We start from the raw sequence: 15,856 nt of genomic DNA, 5'->3' as shown, positions 1-15,856 counted from the left end.
AATTTTTTGACATGTTCACCTTACAAACCTTCCATACACCAAATATATTAGACCTATTGCTTATAGAATCAGAGATATAGACGTGACCACCAAATCTTAACCTTATTCACTGATCCATGAAAAGAGATTGAGGTCAAATGAAAACTTTCTGCCAGGCATGAGGACTTTGCAAGGTACGCACATACCAAATAAAGTTATCCTATTACTCATAATAAGAGAGAAATTAACATCACAAAAAATCTTTTTTTCGAGCAGTCACTGAACCATGGAAATGAGGTTAAGGACAATGGACATGTGACCAACGGAAACTTTGTAACATGAGGCATCTTATATACAAAGTATGAAGCATCCAGGTCTTCCACCTTCTAAAATATAGCTTTTAAGAAGTTAGCTTTCTGGGACAATAGGTCGCAGGCTTGACAAAATTCAGCAATATTTATATACATGTGATTCATATTAAGTCGACAGTGATCCCTGAAATAAACAAAACTAAACCATATAATTTGCTAACATAACTGTCATAGACTTACATCCTGTAGATACCATGAACTTTTATTTTGGCATTGCACATTGTGTTTTTTTCATACTGTTTATGATGTCTTTAAACTTCTTCATGTTCTTGATACTTTAGTCTGAGCATACTGATACACTGATGTTCATAGTTAGTGCAAGGACTTCTTCTATTATATACATGATACATCTCACGTATTATTACAAAACTTGGTATGACTTACCCATGATCATCTTGTCTTGCTACCAGTGCTATGTACAACTGGACAGTTGCATGTGAAAATGTATCTAACATCTTTCCAGGGATGCAGTATTGAAGTTAAGGCATAAAATGTCAAATGTATGGTACTATGTCAATAATCACACAAACATAGTTGTGCCCATATATTTACAAACATGTTATGCATGTACAAAACCGTCTTTTAAGAACATAATTCTATAACATAAACAAAATATATCTTGCATAAAACTAAGCACTTAAATTTAAATCAAGATATACATGTACAATAACACCCCATAGGGTCTTTAAAAGATGTATGAAGATATTAATTGAAGAAAACTTACAATAATATTTCCAGCTAATTTCCTACAGCATGTAGAGCAAGACTTGAGTTAGATTGCTTGCTTTGTTTTTATATTGTACAGTCATTAGGATAACACCCAATTAAATTCAAATATTATATATACAGGTTAAACTACATGTATGCGGCTTTTTTTATTGCCTATATATATTGATTAACAAAGCTTGTATAAATAATTATACAACAAAGCAAGCAAGCCAACCAACATGACCAAAGTTTTGCTTTACATGCATTAGGAAATTAGCTGTAAACAGAAATTTAAGTATCAATTCTGTTGCAATGGATGTCCTTGAATTTATACATTCATTGCTTAAAATTTGAAACATTTTAAAACCATACGCATAAAATAAAATAAATAATAGACAGTAAATTCATTAAAGAAGAAATAAATATGACTGTAAAACATTTTAAAATGTAGCGTGAAAAATAATTTTGTTTTCACTAACTAGATAATTTTCTAACTCAAGAGTCAATACCAATTTCATCCACAGACCTGATTGTATATATTCCAGAAATGAACAAAAGACTTTTTAAAAGTAAAGCTTCATTGTTTTATTCATTAGAAATCATTTATAAAAGTAAAATAATCTGCAATCATGTCAATCATCGTTATAAATGATAAAGGCAAAAATTGACCTGAACACTTTCAGTAATGTTTTCAAGGAAAAAATTGTCATCAAAATGTCAGTGTATGTTTGTAACTTGAAATAATTGAAACCTACATAAATAAGATAAATAGTCAATCAGACAAGACTCCTCTTGGACATGTTGGAGTGTCTTTATAAACAAGCAACAAACAATTCAACTTGAGCCAAGTGAATGATATGATACAAACAAGTTTGATTTATCTCAGATTTGTATGAAAATTCAGGGGTTCAAATTAGCAGTGGTCTGAAATCTGTGACCTTCCACTGTTGCAACATCTCACACTGACATGACAATTTAAAGTTTTTTATTTTTTTTAAGGTACAAATGTAAAAGAAATTATCTTTTATTAAACAAACTTCAATGACAAAAATGAGGAAGACTATTCTGTTGGTGAAATTTACTGTTTCTTAATATTAAAATAATTTTTAAAAACGTGAATTTAACCTCAAAAATCGAAAACGTATAATCTTAAATTTATAAAAATCAACAGGGATCTCATGTCGATAGAAATAAACAATTCACCAAAGTTTCTTGCAAATTGTGAAATTGATTTTGAGTTATTGTCCTAAAACTGGAATATCTCCCCTTTTTAAATGAAGAAACCCCCAAAAACTCAGAAATGGTAAATCTGAAATTCGTATAAAAAAACGAAAGTGAGCTCACGTCAAATAGATTTAAACGGTTCACTACTGCAAAGTTTCATGTATATTGGTTTAAGTGTTTTTGAGTTAAATGTCCGACATGTTGACGAGAGACAGACAGGCAGACTGAATGACAGTCAAGGACATACTTTTATATGTCCTGTAAATGTGCGCAAGAAAAACAAAACGAAGGAAGGAAAAGCAACTTCTTCCCAATCACTTTGTAGCATGTGCCCTGTTAAAAAGGCCAACATATGACATACTCTACAAAAGCCACTTGAAGGACATAAGATTTCATAATTTAAGGGAATTAAGATGATTCCAAATACTAATTAAGGTTTACTATAAAAGGATATTATTATGCATTTCTCCTCTTTTTGCAGGAACTTTTCCTCAATTTGCTTGTTGCTCATTGACATCTTTCTTCTACCAAACAATCATCTATAACATAGATTTGCTTCACTTTTTGTATAGGCATGCCATAGACAAATAAATGTGTTTAAACTACTACATGTATGTTGTTGTCAAGAACTTCATGGTACCTGTCTATAAAGATCTATAATATAAAACGTTTAAACTTTAAGCTTGGGGAATAAAATAGACTGTTTAAACTACAAGTTTCGGTATAAACCTTGATGTGTAACTATAAATATTCAGCTCTTTTTCTTCAGATAAAGTTTCAAATAGTCCTCTAGGTAAACAAATCAAAATTCTGATATTTTTAGCTTTAAAAGCAAAACCGTCTGCCAAATTTTGAAAACGGAAGTGACTTTGAAGATTTTGCCAGAATTGGTTTCGAACTTTAAATGTGAATTTATCAAACATAATCAAATCGATTCAATGTTAAATATTTTTATCCTAATATGATTTTTTTCGTTCAACAAATTATTATCTAAAGTGGAATAATGAGATACGAAAATACATAAATGTGCAACTCTGCTTGTATTTGTGTAAGGCTGCCAAGGAAACAGACTACCTTTATTTTAATCTTTCACAAAAATATGTGAAAATACTCATTTCATATGGATTGACGACATATAGAACGGTAAAATATTGATTTTAACACAAATGATTCCTAACTCGTGTCAAAATAACTAGTTGAATCTGACATAATCAAAGTCAGAATGAAAAAATCAAAGGAACAAAACCTGAAACAATGGGCTTTGTTATCTCTTTGCCTTTGGGAACAAAGGCCGGTTCCTTTTTTCGATAACTTATTTTACCGCGCTACCATTGAAGATAACAAATCAATAAGTTTCTTGGGTGCATATAAAATTCGAAGTGACATTACATGATTTTAATCAGTAATGTAGTGACTAGCGTACTGACTACTGCATATATATATATAGTTTGTATTATACATTTGTAATTTATACTCAGGTATCTCCATGGCCTGTTTAACGATGGCGCCCCGTCATGGTTCAAATGTCTTGCGCCATCGTCAAATGACTCGCGCCATCGTTAAATTGTCTTACGCCATCGTTCAAAACTTCATCGTTTGTTTTGTCTAATGCTTGGTCCATTTCTGTGTGTGTTACATTGTAGTGTTGTGTCGTTGTTCTCCTCTTATGTTTGGTGCGTTTCCCTCAGTTTTAGTTTGTTACCCCGATTTTGTTTTTTGTCCATGGATTTATGAGTTTGAACAGCGGTATACTACTGTTGCCTTTATTTGTAGCCCAACGCCAATTATAATCAAATGCATGTAATTGCATAACCCTTAGGCTTTTTATGTTATAATCCAATACAGTTCTAATGCCTGAGGGATATACGGATTAAGATCGCTGATCACTTGTACCTGAGCTTGTACAGGTAGATCAACAAACCAGACAGGAGAATAATATCTGAGGATAGACGATCCATTAGTCGAATTAATCAAATAAGTTTCAGCAAATGATTATGATAATTTAGATTAAATAAGTTAATAATCCAGTTACAAAGAAAACAGTTTAACAAGACGAACACGTGCTTTATTTTGACTTACGCAATCAGCATCCCCCTTTTTTAAGAAGTACAAAATAAGACGCAAAACAGTAAATATTATTTCATCGCAAATAACTCGAGTACTGCTGTAACCATAATTTAGAATTACTTTAAAAGTTTAAATGTAAAAACTTATAAATATTTCCTGTAAAGAAATATCGTATCGTAATTCCTAATTCATTTTTTATATTACAATCAAATTGATACATCCGCGTTTCCAGTTTCTATTCAGACTCGAAAGATGCATGTTGCACAGCATCAATTTGACAGATAAAGTCATTAAATACCTTTTCATTTGTCAACGTTTGCTTTACAAATCTCTTTAACCTTTTACATAACCCATACGAATCGTTTTGTTGTTGCTGCAAATCAGCTATACCGGTAATGGGTTCTGAATTTGACAGTGTCCATGAAAAATAAGCTCCACATCATATGATTTCTAACCCCCATAACAATTACCAAAAATACAAGAAATCTACATGGGGACCTTCATGAAAGCTTTTGGTCATTCTCGACTAAGGGGGGGAACTTGGCATTTGAATGGTTAAAAACGGCAATAAACGAAAATATTGATACTTCTAATTCTATAAGTGAAAATTCAAATATATAATCAAAATAAGCAATGAATTAGCATGTTCACCATTCCTTGTATGGAGGGATAAAATACTTCCGATCGCGCTACACTGTACAGCGTAGACACGGTTTGTAATGGTGAAAGTTCCTCCATCGTTGAATTTTCATCCATGGAGATCCCTGATACTCACATTATATAATAATATTATTAATTTTTGTTTTTGATACACCTTATTGCCAATCCCTGCTGACCTGGCGGTTTAAACTATTGACGCATACAACTATCACTTTTCTATTGTGGCGTCAGATATTTTGTTTGGAACCTGTGCAGGGGTGTGGAAATATTTGTTGTGAGCACTTGTCCCTAGGCAAGTAAAACTGTAAATTTGACTTGTCCGGAAAAAAAATTACTTGCCCTGTTGGTACCAGTAAATATTGAAGTATTTCATAAACTTATATATATATATAGCTAACAGCAAACCAATCAATGAAATGACATGCAGAGGACGATTTTGCAGCAGTTTTTGAATAATTAAAATTGTAGCCAGTAGGTAAATGTACATACATTTATATTAAATTTAGAGGACAGTGAGTGAAGAAATGGAAACTAAAGAATAGATAGACTATTGATTTTGGGGTTTTTTCTCAACTGACACACTTGCTTTTTTCTGGATAATTGTCTTGATGGGCAATTAAAGCATCCCTTCTTTGACAACAATTAATGTTGACCTTTCATCTATAATTTCTTTTACATAAATTAAACATCTTTATACATTTTGGAATTAATTCTATATTTTGTTGGATATGAACTTTGTCTTGTATATTTTTTTACTTGTCCACAGGCAACCCAAACAAAAATAATTACTTGTTGGGTTGTTCAAATGTACAAGTCGGGCGAGTCGGGCATAGAATTTCCACACCCCTGCTGTGTGATATCCAGTAACTTCAGATAAATACATTGAAATAGCGATAAGGTGTATTGGCCCTGTTATAAATTTGAGGTTATATTACATGTAGCTGTATTGGACCAGAGACTCAAAGAGTCGAGGGCCAATACAGCTGATCAAGAATCTATAACAGGGCCAATACAGAAACAGCCAGTTCAAAACACTTTTATTAAATGTATAATTTTGAAGCAGAATATAAAATTTTATCCGGAAGTGAGAAACGTATAATTAAATACAAGGAGGATGAAGTAGAGCAGAATATAATGGTGCAACAGTGCCAGCGATCTGATGATCCATAGGTATTAAATGATTTTAAAGAAACTTACCATGAAGAAAATACAGAATTTCAAATCTGAACTTGGGAGTACTTGTCTGTTCGCATATTTCACACCCATGGATTTTTTGTCAACATTGTCAGCTGTTATCTCTGATTTTTTGTCCAAGTACTCAATATTTTGCTATTACAGTTTACTTTATCTAGCAAATATAAAGTATCTAGGCAGAAGAAATCAGACAGAATAACTATTCGATCTCTTGGATCATCTGCGTTCTGATGATAGATCAATGGAAATGAAACAATTTCAATAATCGAAAGTTGTCCTTGAGAAGGCTGTGAAATATTTCCATTTCAGGACTTCCTAAACTTTTATTCTATGATTTTAAGTTATAAAATAAATAACAAATGTTTTAATGCCCATGGGCCAATACGTCAATTTTCCAGTATTGGCCCTGTTTTTTTCCCTTTTGGCCCTGTTCGAAAAAGCAATACATTTTTGTATTAACTCTTGATTTATATTGACAGTGGAACGTCATTAGTATTGCAAAGGCTGATTTATCCATATTACAGCTGATTTTCTCATACATTTCATAAACAGTAATATATCCTACTGACATACCAGAGTCTATAATTGGTCATCCTGTTGGTTTTGTTCGGACTTATTTTAGCAGCACATAAAATTTCCATACAATGTTTTTTGTACAGATAGTGTTGTGCACTGCACAGTACATTCTATTGAAAATGTGCCATCTTCTTTGTAATAGAAAGTGTTGTGTGCAGCACAGAAAAAAAGAACCAGAAATACCAATGTTGGTCCAATTTTACTCAAAGTCTGATGACACGAGACCAGAAGAAAGAAAGAAAGAGATTTCTGCGAAAATGCAGAAAAAGGAAAGTTAACGATTTTGAGTTTATTAGTACATTGAAAATTATATATATATATATATATATATATATATAAATTATATATATTATTTTTATTGATTTTTCTACTGTTATAGGGGACTTTGTCCCCTTATAATAATGTACTTTTTACTAGATTCAATAAATCAATCTTTATGAAATTATATATATTATTATAAAATAAAATAGATAGCATTGATTGTAATATCTTTACTTTATTTTGTAGAAAAGGAAGAAATAGAAAACTAAATACCTGAGAAAAAAAATTGTACAAGTGCCAAAAACAATTAAAAACATAGTAAAATGTCTGCAAGTACAAGAGAACAGGCTAAGCAATACTTAGCTACACACAAAATACCACAAATGTTTGAAAGTCTACTAAGCTGTCTTATGATTGAGAGACCAGATGATCCAGTCGTTTATATAGAGAAAAAAATGTCTGAAATCAAACAAATTGGACTAGATAAAGTAAACTGGGAAACTTTTGTTTTCCATCTACATCCATACAGATATCCTGTACGCTTAGCAAATATTCATGATGGCAGTAAATATGACAAAGAGAGAGAGCAAGAAGAAGAGACCCTTGCAGAGATGCAACGTGAAAAAAGTATGGGAGAAGACTACAAATCAGATTTGTTTAAACTTACAGAAGCTCAATAATGACATTCATTCTAGTTTATTCAATTTAGTAGCATTTATAAAATGAAAATCATGTATTGAATATTCAGGGACACTGTCTCAGTGTATGTCATTTACTGTACTTAAAGTTACTACTAGTCTTTATTTTCTATTGTTTTAAGCCTTTTCATTGTCTGTATTGTTCAAAAGCTGATTTACAAGTGTAGCACTCAGCAGAATTTATAAGTATAGGAGGAGAAGGAATGTAAAGATCTTTTATATGTCACTTAAATTTCTAAAATTTATTCAAAATTATTCAATACGGAAAATGAAAATAACATATAATCCTGACAAGAAGTGTGGAAATGTCAGTAGTGATGTAGATTATTATGACAAAATCACATCAAGGTTACGTATGTGACATCAAATGACCATGTTGCACGTTTTTAAAGACAAAATAAGATAGCCTCTCAAAATGAGGGTAAATTTTGTAAGTGTTTGTCCTATACTAAATTCAAGCAGTTTGAAAACTTGACAGCAATATGCAAAACAAAATTTGAAAATTTGAACTCATAATGTCTGCCAGTATAAAACTTTCTGTGAACAACTTGTTAGATTAATGATACTTTTTTGTGATCAGATTTGAGGGGCTTAAAAGGTTGTCTTATCATATCATTACCTTCTCTATAACATTTATATAGAAGTTATAATAAGTTTTGTGCCTTATAGAAATAATTTGAAAATATTTTAGGGCATTGAAAAATTTACAGAGGATTTTTTTTAACCTCTTTATAAATGTATGTCTACATGTATGTAAAAGTGGATAATGGGAAGAGAAAATATGCTAATGGAATACTTTGTAGACAAGACAAGACAAAAACTTTATTAATGTTTTATATTGTGCGGGCTAGTTTACTTCTTATACATTGTAATAATGGAATAATTCTGTGTGCATGCATATGTTATAGACAAAAGTTGGCAAGGTGCTTTAGACATTTTAGAAAAATATTGTGAAATCAAATCATGATAATAAAACTTATGATTTTAATGTAATTTAGGTCATAAAACTAAAGGTTTTGAAATCTTAATCGATTTGCCATTGTACAGAAAATGTTTATGTATGCAATATTTCTAAGAGGCAATATACATTTTTTTGTAGGAAAATAGTTTTTTTCAAGTACAACATGTATTTGTATTTATATATTTTTAGAGAAGATACTTTGTAATTAGGCAGTAGATTAGTTTATTTTATACTTAAAATAGCTCAAAACAAGTGCCATTTACTTTTAGAATATAATAACAAGATTTTTTTTATATCTTAATTGCTAGCACAAAGGAAACTTTCAATTTCAGATTTTTAGAAAAAAAAGAGTATTTTGTAAATTGATATTGACAATTTCAGTCAAAAACATCTATTTTATAACTTCTGGAAGTTCTGTTATAAGTATATTTTTTGCTTAATTTTAACAGACAGCAAATAGTAATTAAAAAATGAATGTCTCAAGAGAATATTAGTAATTCTGTACATCATTCTTGTCTTTGATTCATATTTTTTTGTTTTACTATATCTATCAGTATTTTGTTTATTCTTTTTAAAGTAGTTATCCATACATTATTCAAGCTTTACAGATTGCCATTAACATACACATAGTTATATTTTTTAGCACATTTAACTAAAAATTGTGGGCAAAGCTAAAGCTTTAAGTGCTTCTCTTTTTTAGATGATTTTTCTAATTGATCTTTCATACAGCTCATTTTTGCATAATTTTTAAGTACAAATACTTTTACTTTTTAATAATGCATAATTCTTAAATTTTGCTTTATTTGAAGACAATTTATCTTGATTTTATTTTGATAATCAAAGAATTGCATTGATTCTGAATAATAAATCAACATTGTTTTACAACTCAATCTCCGTTCCATGATTCTTGTTTTCCCAGTGATTCTGGTGAACCCAGTATAAAGTTAATATTTTTACTTGACTTCTATAATCTAAGGGTACATTAGTTTTTTTTAAATGTATATGATTTTTTTTACCTTCACCTCATTAATCTGTTTCTTTTTGTGCAATCATGTTTAATAGAGTTTTATCAATGATTATTTTTGATATGTTTGTTTTTTTGTTTGATAACATTTTTAAGTATCACATTGTTGAATCAGTGGACCAAGCCTGTTATATTTGTTATAAATAATGATTTTTACTCTGGTCTAGATTGAAATGTGATACTTTGACATGCACTTTTTATAATCTTTTCAAGATTCAATCATGAAGGGGTTTAAGTATGTATTTTATAATATTATTTTCATTACAAGTTTTATTTGTATTATTCATATGATATAAATTATATAAGTTCATATTACAGTTATATTTTGTTGTTTTTGTCTAGGTTGTGACCAATGTATCTCAATTGATCTGCTACATTTGAAACCATGTCCCCTCTCAATCATGCTTTAGTGACTTTTAAGACTATTAATATTTTATTTACTATTAAATGAGTTCACATCCAAGTTTCTGCTAACACAAGCAATAGTTTATGCACATACATGTGAGAGTTTACCATATATGCTTCAGTGAAGTTCTGTTTTCTGATTTTACATTGTGGTTGCTTCCATCACAAGTTTTTACTAAGAAATTATAGAAGGTGTATTCTCTATTAAGGGGGCTTCTGGGTATAAATCAATTTTTTTTTCTAATATAGGATTTCACTATATTTTTTATAAATATACTTTATCATATACTTAAAAGAAAAATGAAATAAAAAAATGGGGTCACCGTTCATTTAAGCTCACAATCTGCCTCTGGAAGAAGCATACATTTTTGTTAATGTCCTTTTTTTTCTGTTGAACAAATAGGAGAAATAAAGGTAATATCAAAATAAAAAAATAACCTAATTACAGAAATCGCTTAAATTTTACAATTACAAATGTATTTAGTTTATGTTCAGCTTATTTGAAAACAATAATAAAAAATATAGGTCACCGATGAGTTAAAAAAAGATTTTTCAAATTTAATGCCAAAATGGCATTTTTGCACCAAAGGGAGATAATTTGGAGCTTTTTCAATGATATAAACATTTTAAAAGTTATCTGGGGCCAAACCGAATCAATTTTTTGGGTTGATTTTTGTACCATATCTTAAAGTAATAACTAGTAGTGTAATGAATAAAATTTGTAATGAAAAAATAAAGGTTTAATTTTTTTGCAGAAATTTTTGTACCCACGAGCCACCTTAAGGTAGTATGGGTGTCTTTCGCCATCTTGGATTGTAAAAAACAGAGAACCTAAGGTCCAGATTTTCTATCAAGTTAGCAACATTTGATACAGGAATGCAGATATTTCATGTGAATTTCCATTTTAAAGAACCAATTTATAGGAATATAACTTATAAATATTAATATTTTTACAAATGTAAATTATTTTTGGTGGATTTTAAATGTTTTTAAATTGTCATTTTAAGGGGAAGTAACTCCAAAACAGTGCATTTTCTGAAGGAATCTACATGGAATTTTCCTATTTTGTATTTTAGCAGGAAAAAACGTACGGTGACCCTATCTTTTCTTTTGAAATTCTCAAAGCATTGTCTGAAAGCTATCTGTTCCTAATTTATTTAACAATTCTATCCTTTTGTTTGGTTTCTAATCACAAAATGGTGTTTTTTCCTGTATATTCCATACAAATAATGTCATTTTGTCACAACCTGTAGCTTGAGAAAATGTGCGGTGACCTATCAATTTTATTTCATTTTTGGACATATATCAGTAGATACTACGTTTTGGCAAAGTATGAACAAATTCTATCATTTTTATTTTAGACTCCCATACCACCTTAAAGGGTGAGAATGGTTCTAAACATTTGCCATCACTTCCCTCTTTTGATAAATAAGTATTCCTCATTTTAGGCCTGGTCAGATTAAAAGCATTTGTCAAATATTTTTCATTTAAAATGTTATAAATGACTTCATGAAGGGACACATAATACTACATGAAAAATAACCTCCTGATTCAATTAGAAGTTCTGTTAAACTGATATAAAATGAGATTTTTTTCGACAGACAGTTAGTATTCCTATGAGAACCAACTGTTCACACTGAAATGTTCCTTTATTCATAGGAGACAGCCTTTATAGTTTTTTTCTCAAGAAAAATAATAGAAACTAGCAATATAGTTTAATTTTACATTTCTCTTTATATAAAAATTATTATTGGAGACTTAACAGTGGCTGCATCTATCCCATTGAACTTGAAATAAGGATGTAGCAGATACAGTTAATATGAATATAGGTATGATTGTCAATGAGACAGCTGTCCATCAGACCAAATGACATAGCAGTTGACAACTATAGATAGCTGTTTTGTCTTCAACAATGAGCAAAACACCATACCACATAGCTGTAAAAGGCCTTAAATTACCATAGAGCAGTTCAAGCCAGAAAATTAATGGCCTGATTTTTGTCGAGCCTGCAACTTTTGTTGCAGAAAGCTCGACATAGGGATAGTGATCCAGCGGCGGCGGCATTAGCTCACTTCTTAAAAGCTTTATATTTTAGAAGGTGGAAGACCTGGATGCTTCATACTTTGTATATAGATGCTTCATGTTACGAAGTTTCCGTCAGTCACATGTCCAATGTCCTTGACCTCATTTTCATGGTTCAGTGACCACTTGAAAAAAAAGTTCAAATTTTGTAATGTTGAATTCTCTCTTATTATAAGTAATAGGATAACTATATTTGATATGTGCGTACCTTGCAAGGTCCACGTGTCTGTCAGACAGTTTTCACTTGACCTCTACCTCATTTCATGGATCAGTGAACAAGGTTAAGTTTTGGTGGTCAAGTCCATATCTCAGATACTATAAGCAATAGGGCTAGTATATTCGGTGTATGGAAGGACTGTAAGGTGTACATGTCCAACTGGCAGGTGTCATCTGACCTTGACCTCATTTTCATGGTTCAGTGGTTATAGTTAAACTTTTGTGTTTTGGTCTGTTTTTCTCATACCATATGCAATAGGTCTACTATATTTGTTGTATGGAATGATTGTTAAGTGTACATGTCTAGCGGGCAGATATCATGTGACCTTGACCTCATTTTCATGGTTCAGTGGTCAAAGTTAAGTTTTTGGGTTTTGGTCTTTTTATCTAATGCTATATGCCATAGGTCAACTATTTTTGGTGTATGGAAATATTTTATGATCTTTATGTCAGTCGAGCAGGTTTTATTTAACCGTGACCTCATTTTCACGGTTCATTGCACAGTGTTAAGTTTTTGTGTTTTGGTCTATTTTTCTTAAACTATAAGTAATGTGTCAACTATATATGTTGTATAGAAGCATTGTTAGCTGTATCTGTCTGCCTGGCATGGTTCATTGGTCTTTGTTTAGTTATCTTGGTTAATGTTAAGTTTATGTGACAGTTGTAATAAAGCTTAGCTTTATACTTAGAACTATCAACATAATATCAATGATTAGTATAGAAGGCGAGACATTTCAGCGTGTGCACTCTTGTAGTGATTTATGTACAAAACATTAAAAAAAAAATCAAATATGATATACAGCAACAAATAACAATCACTGAACCACATTGTGTACAGGCTCCTGAAGTTGGGATAAGTCTCTGACAGATAATTTAACAACTAAAAAAATCATGCATCTAAGACTAAATTATCAATTAGTATACATCCAACATCCAATGGATTTAGTGTAAAGATGTTATTAACAGTCAGAGAAATCCATGACCTTGTATAATCAGTTTTAAAAGAATATGAATCAAGTCAATGGGGAAAACTATCTGCCAAATTTATATACCATTTACGAAAAATAAATATGATAGACCTGAACCAACGACAGCCAATGAGGTACAGGCTCCAGACAGGCACAAATAAAATGGTGGATCAAACCTATTTGCCGGTGAGCCCTAACGCCTCCCCTAACCTGGGACAGTGGTGTAACAGCACAACATAAGAACACACTATAAGAGTCATCCCTCATCCCTAACAACAAAAAGAACTCGAAGTACAGATCTGAGAGTACTTACAGTTGCTAACAGTTAGTTCTAAGCCAATAAGAACAAATGAACAAAAATCCTATGTCTAAGACTAAATATTTTTGCTCATATGGCTTTTTCGGGCATTTTTTAAACACAACAATCATCAGTAAGATCTACGGAAAGAAAGATAGATTGAAAACCTAAAAAATGTTCAGTCAGATATCAAGCATCACCAAATTGCAGTGAAGGTAAAGATTAAAAAAAAACAGGTGAGCGAATAATGCATGGTCTTATAAGCCTTTTGCTGGTGATATGCATGATATATTTGCCACTGGACTTTTAGCTGACATTAATCTAGAAAATGATATTCAAATGTGTATATATATTTGTTTAGGGGCAAACTGAAGGACGCCTTCGGGTGCGGGACTTTCTCGATGCACTGAAGACCTGTTGGTGACCTTCTGCTGTTGTCTGTCTTATGGTCGGGTTGTTGTCTCTTTGACATATTCCCGATTTCCATTCTCAATTTTATTGCTCTTTTGTGTCACAGGAACCAACACTTAACCATATATGATAAAATTAAGTATAATGAATTTTTGTTATTGGGTTTCTTTACTTTTTATATCAGCACTTCGCTTGTTTTTATTCTGTATATAAATTACTACAAAGGCAGACTTAGATATAGACATATGCTCATCTGAAATTCTTCCATCCTTATATTAAACTTGCGTGTTGAGGCCGTGTTGAAAAGGTATGCAGTATATGAATATAAAGGTTCAAAACAGTCCAGACAAAAGGGCTGAGGGGCCTAATATTTATTGCCTCTTATAGGCAGTATGCTCTGTTCATTAATGAATAAATGATTGGGAAGTTCGCAAATGTTTTGTTACAGGCAGTATTAGCGTCCATTCCAAGAATATCCTCTCTTTCCTATGCAAGTACTTGCTCATCCTTCGTCACATTGATGTGGTTTATTCATTTTGAACCTGAATACAGGATTTGTCAACTCAACATGCTCTACGATGAATGTACGCTATTATTATATAGCATCTGCGTCAGTCGTTTTTACAGGATATCAATCTTTGAAACCATATACTGAACTAATTCAAACCTATATGTGTCTGAATTAGCCTTACCCATCTACTAGAAAGCTTTGGTCCTGTCAAACTTATAAGAATTGTTGCCCTTACACGACAATTTTCCACATTTTTTTGGCAAATATGTAACAAACAAAAAAAGAGACAGCATTAAGATTGTTCTGCAAATGTTTTTCATCTTTTGTCGTGGCCATCTTCTTTAATCTATCTAAGATAGAAAAAAAAATATATAGCAAATAATATCAGGCAGATATGATACAAGATCTACATCTAAGTATATTAGGTAACCTCAAGAAATTGTCAATTGACTCCTTAAAACCGAAATTACTCTTAAATGATGATTTCAACACCTTCTTGGGTGTTATCTTCAAAATTGTAATCAATGGATGAAAACACATCACAGCAGACTAGTATGAGCAATATTAGATCCACACAAAAAAATCTACTGAGGGAGACATATTTTGTATAAAAACCATTAACTTTAAAATGGTGATTATTTTACACATGTTTGATTTGTTGTTGATTGTCTTCAAACCTATAATAGATAATAGAGAGATAAAATGTCAGCCAGCAGAAATAATATTCAGTAAGATGTACAAATTAGGGAGCTACCATTTGATTTTTATGGGGGGGCTAGGATGAAAAATTTTGTCCTGCTTTTTTTTTTAGTTGTAATCTCTGTCCTGCCTTTTTATTTTTTACTCTATTCGGTCCTGCCTTTTTTTTTTACTAGTTATCCTGACTTTTTTTTACACAAATTGTCATCCTGCCTTTTTTTTTTACCAAGTTGCTCATCCTGCCTTTTTTTTTTACTCAAAACTCCTGTCCTGCCTATTTTTTTCAAATTTCATCCTAGCCCCCCCATAAAAATCAAATGGTAGCTCCCTTAGTAAAACCAAAACTTGTATTTAACTTTTTCAAAGTATAACAGAGATTGAAAACATTATAAACAAAATAAGCCTCTTTCTGTTATTTTTTTTGTTCTGAATTTGGGCGTTTTATGTTTCCGCATTTTGGCACTACGTTGCCGCATTCAAATCCCTACGTTTCCCATTTTTATAGTACTCTTTTCCGCATTGTTTTTACATTGATTTTGTTTA

General features: G+C 31.2%; 1 protein-coding gene and 1 long non-coding RNA gene across 4 annotated transcripts in view; one reads left to right on the top strand and one right to left on the bottom strand.

Annotated features, from left to right (window-relative positions):
• LOC139490779 (inositol polyphosphate 5-phosphatase OCRL-like) overlaps window positions 1-3,150 on the bottom strand; it is a 51,426-nt gene extending 48,276 nt beyond the window's left edge. For 2 of the 3 annotated variants that reach the window (XM_071277770.1, XM_071277771.1), the window contains exons 1-2: window positions 2,737-3,147; window positions 735-820 (exon numbers count right to left, since the gene is read on the bottom strand). In XM_071277770.1, the coding sequence (XP_071133871.1) occupies window positions 735-820; window positions 2,737-2,799 (149 nt within the window). In that variant the 5' untranslated portion in view covers window positions 2,800-3,147. Of the gene's footprint in view, window positions 1-734; window positions 821-2,736 lie in introns of all 3 variants that reach the window. The other variant, XM_071277769.1, reaches the window with a different exon arrangement.
• Window positions 3,151-3,308: 158 nt separating this feature from the next.
• LOC139490778 (uncharacterized) lies at window positions 3,309-10,044 on the top strand. The gene is made up of 2 exons (XR_011656406.1): window positions 3,309-3,425; window positions 7,287-10,044. It is a non-coding gene; the product is annotated as an uncharacterized lncRNA (long non-coding RNA).
• Window positions 10,045-15,856: the final 5,812 nt, after the last annotated feature.

Source organism: Mytilus edulis, chromosome 10 (genome assembly GCF_963676685.1).
Source record: "Mytilus edulis chromosome 10, xbMytEdul2.2, whole genome shotgun sequence".
Classification (NCBI taxonomy): Eukaryota; Metazoa; Mollusca; class Bivalvia; order Mytilida; family Mytilidae; genus Mytilus; species Mytilus edulis.
The sequence above is the reverse complement of the archived record's forward strand: the minus strand, read 5'-3'. Positions and strand labels throughout refer to the sequence as shown.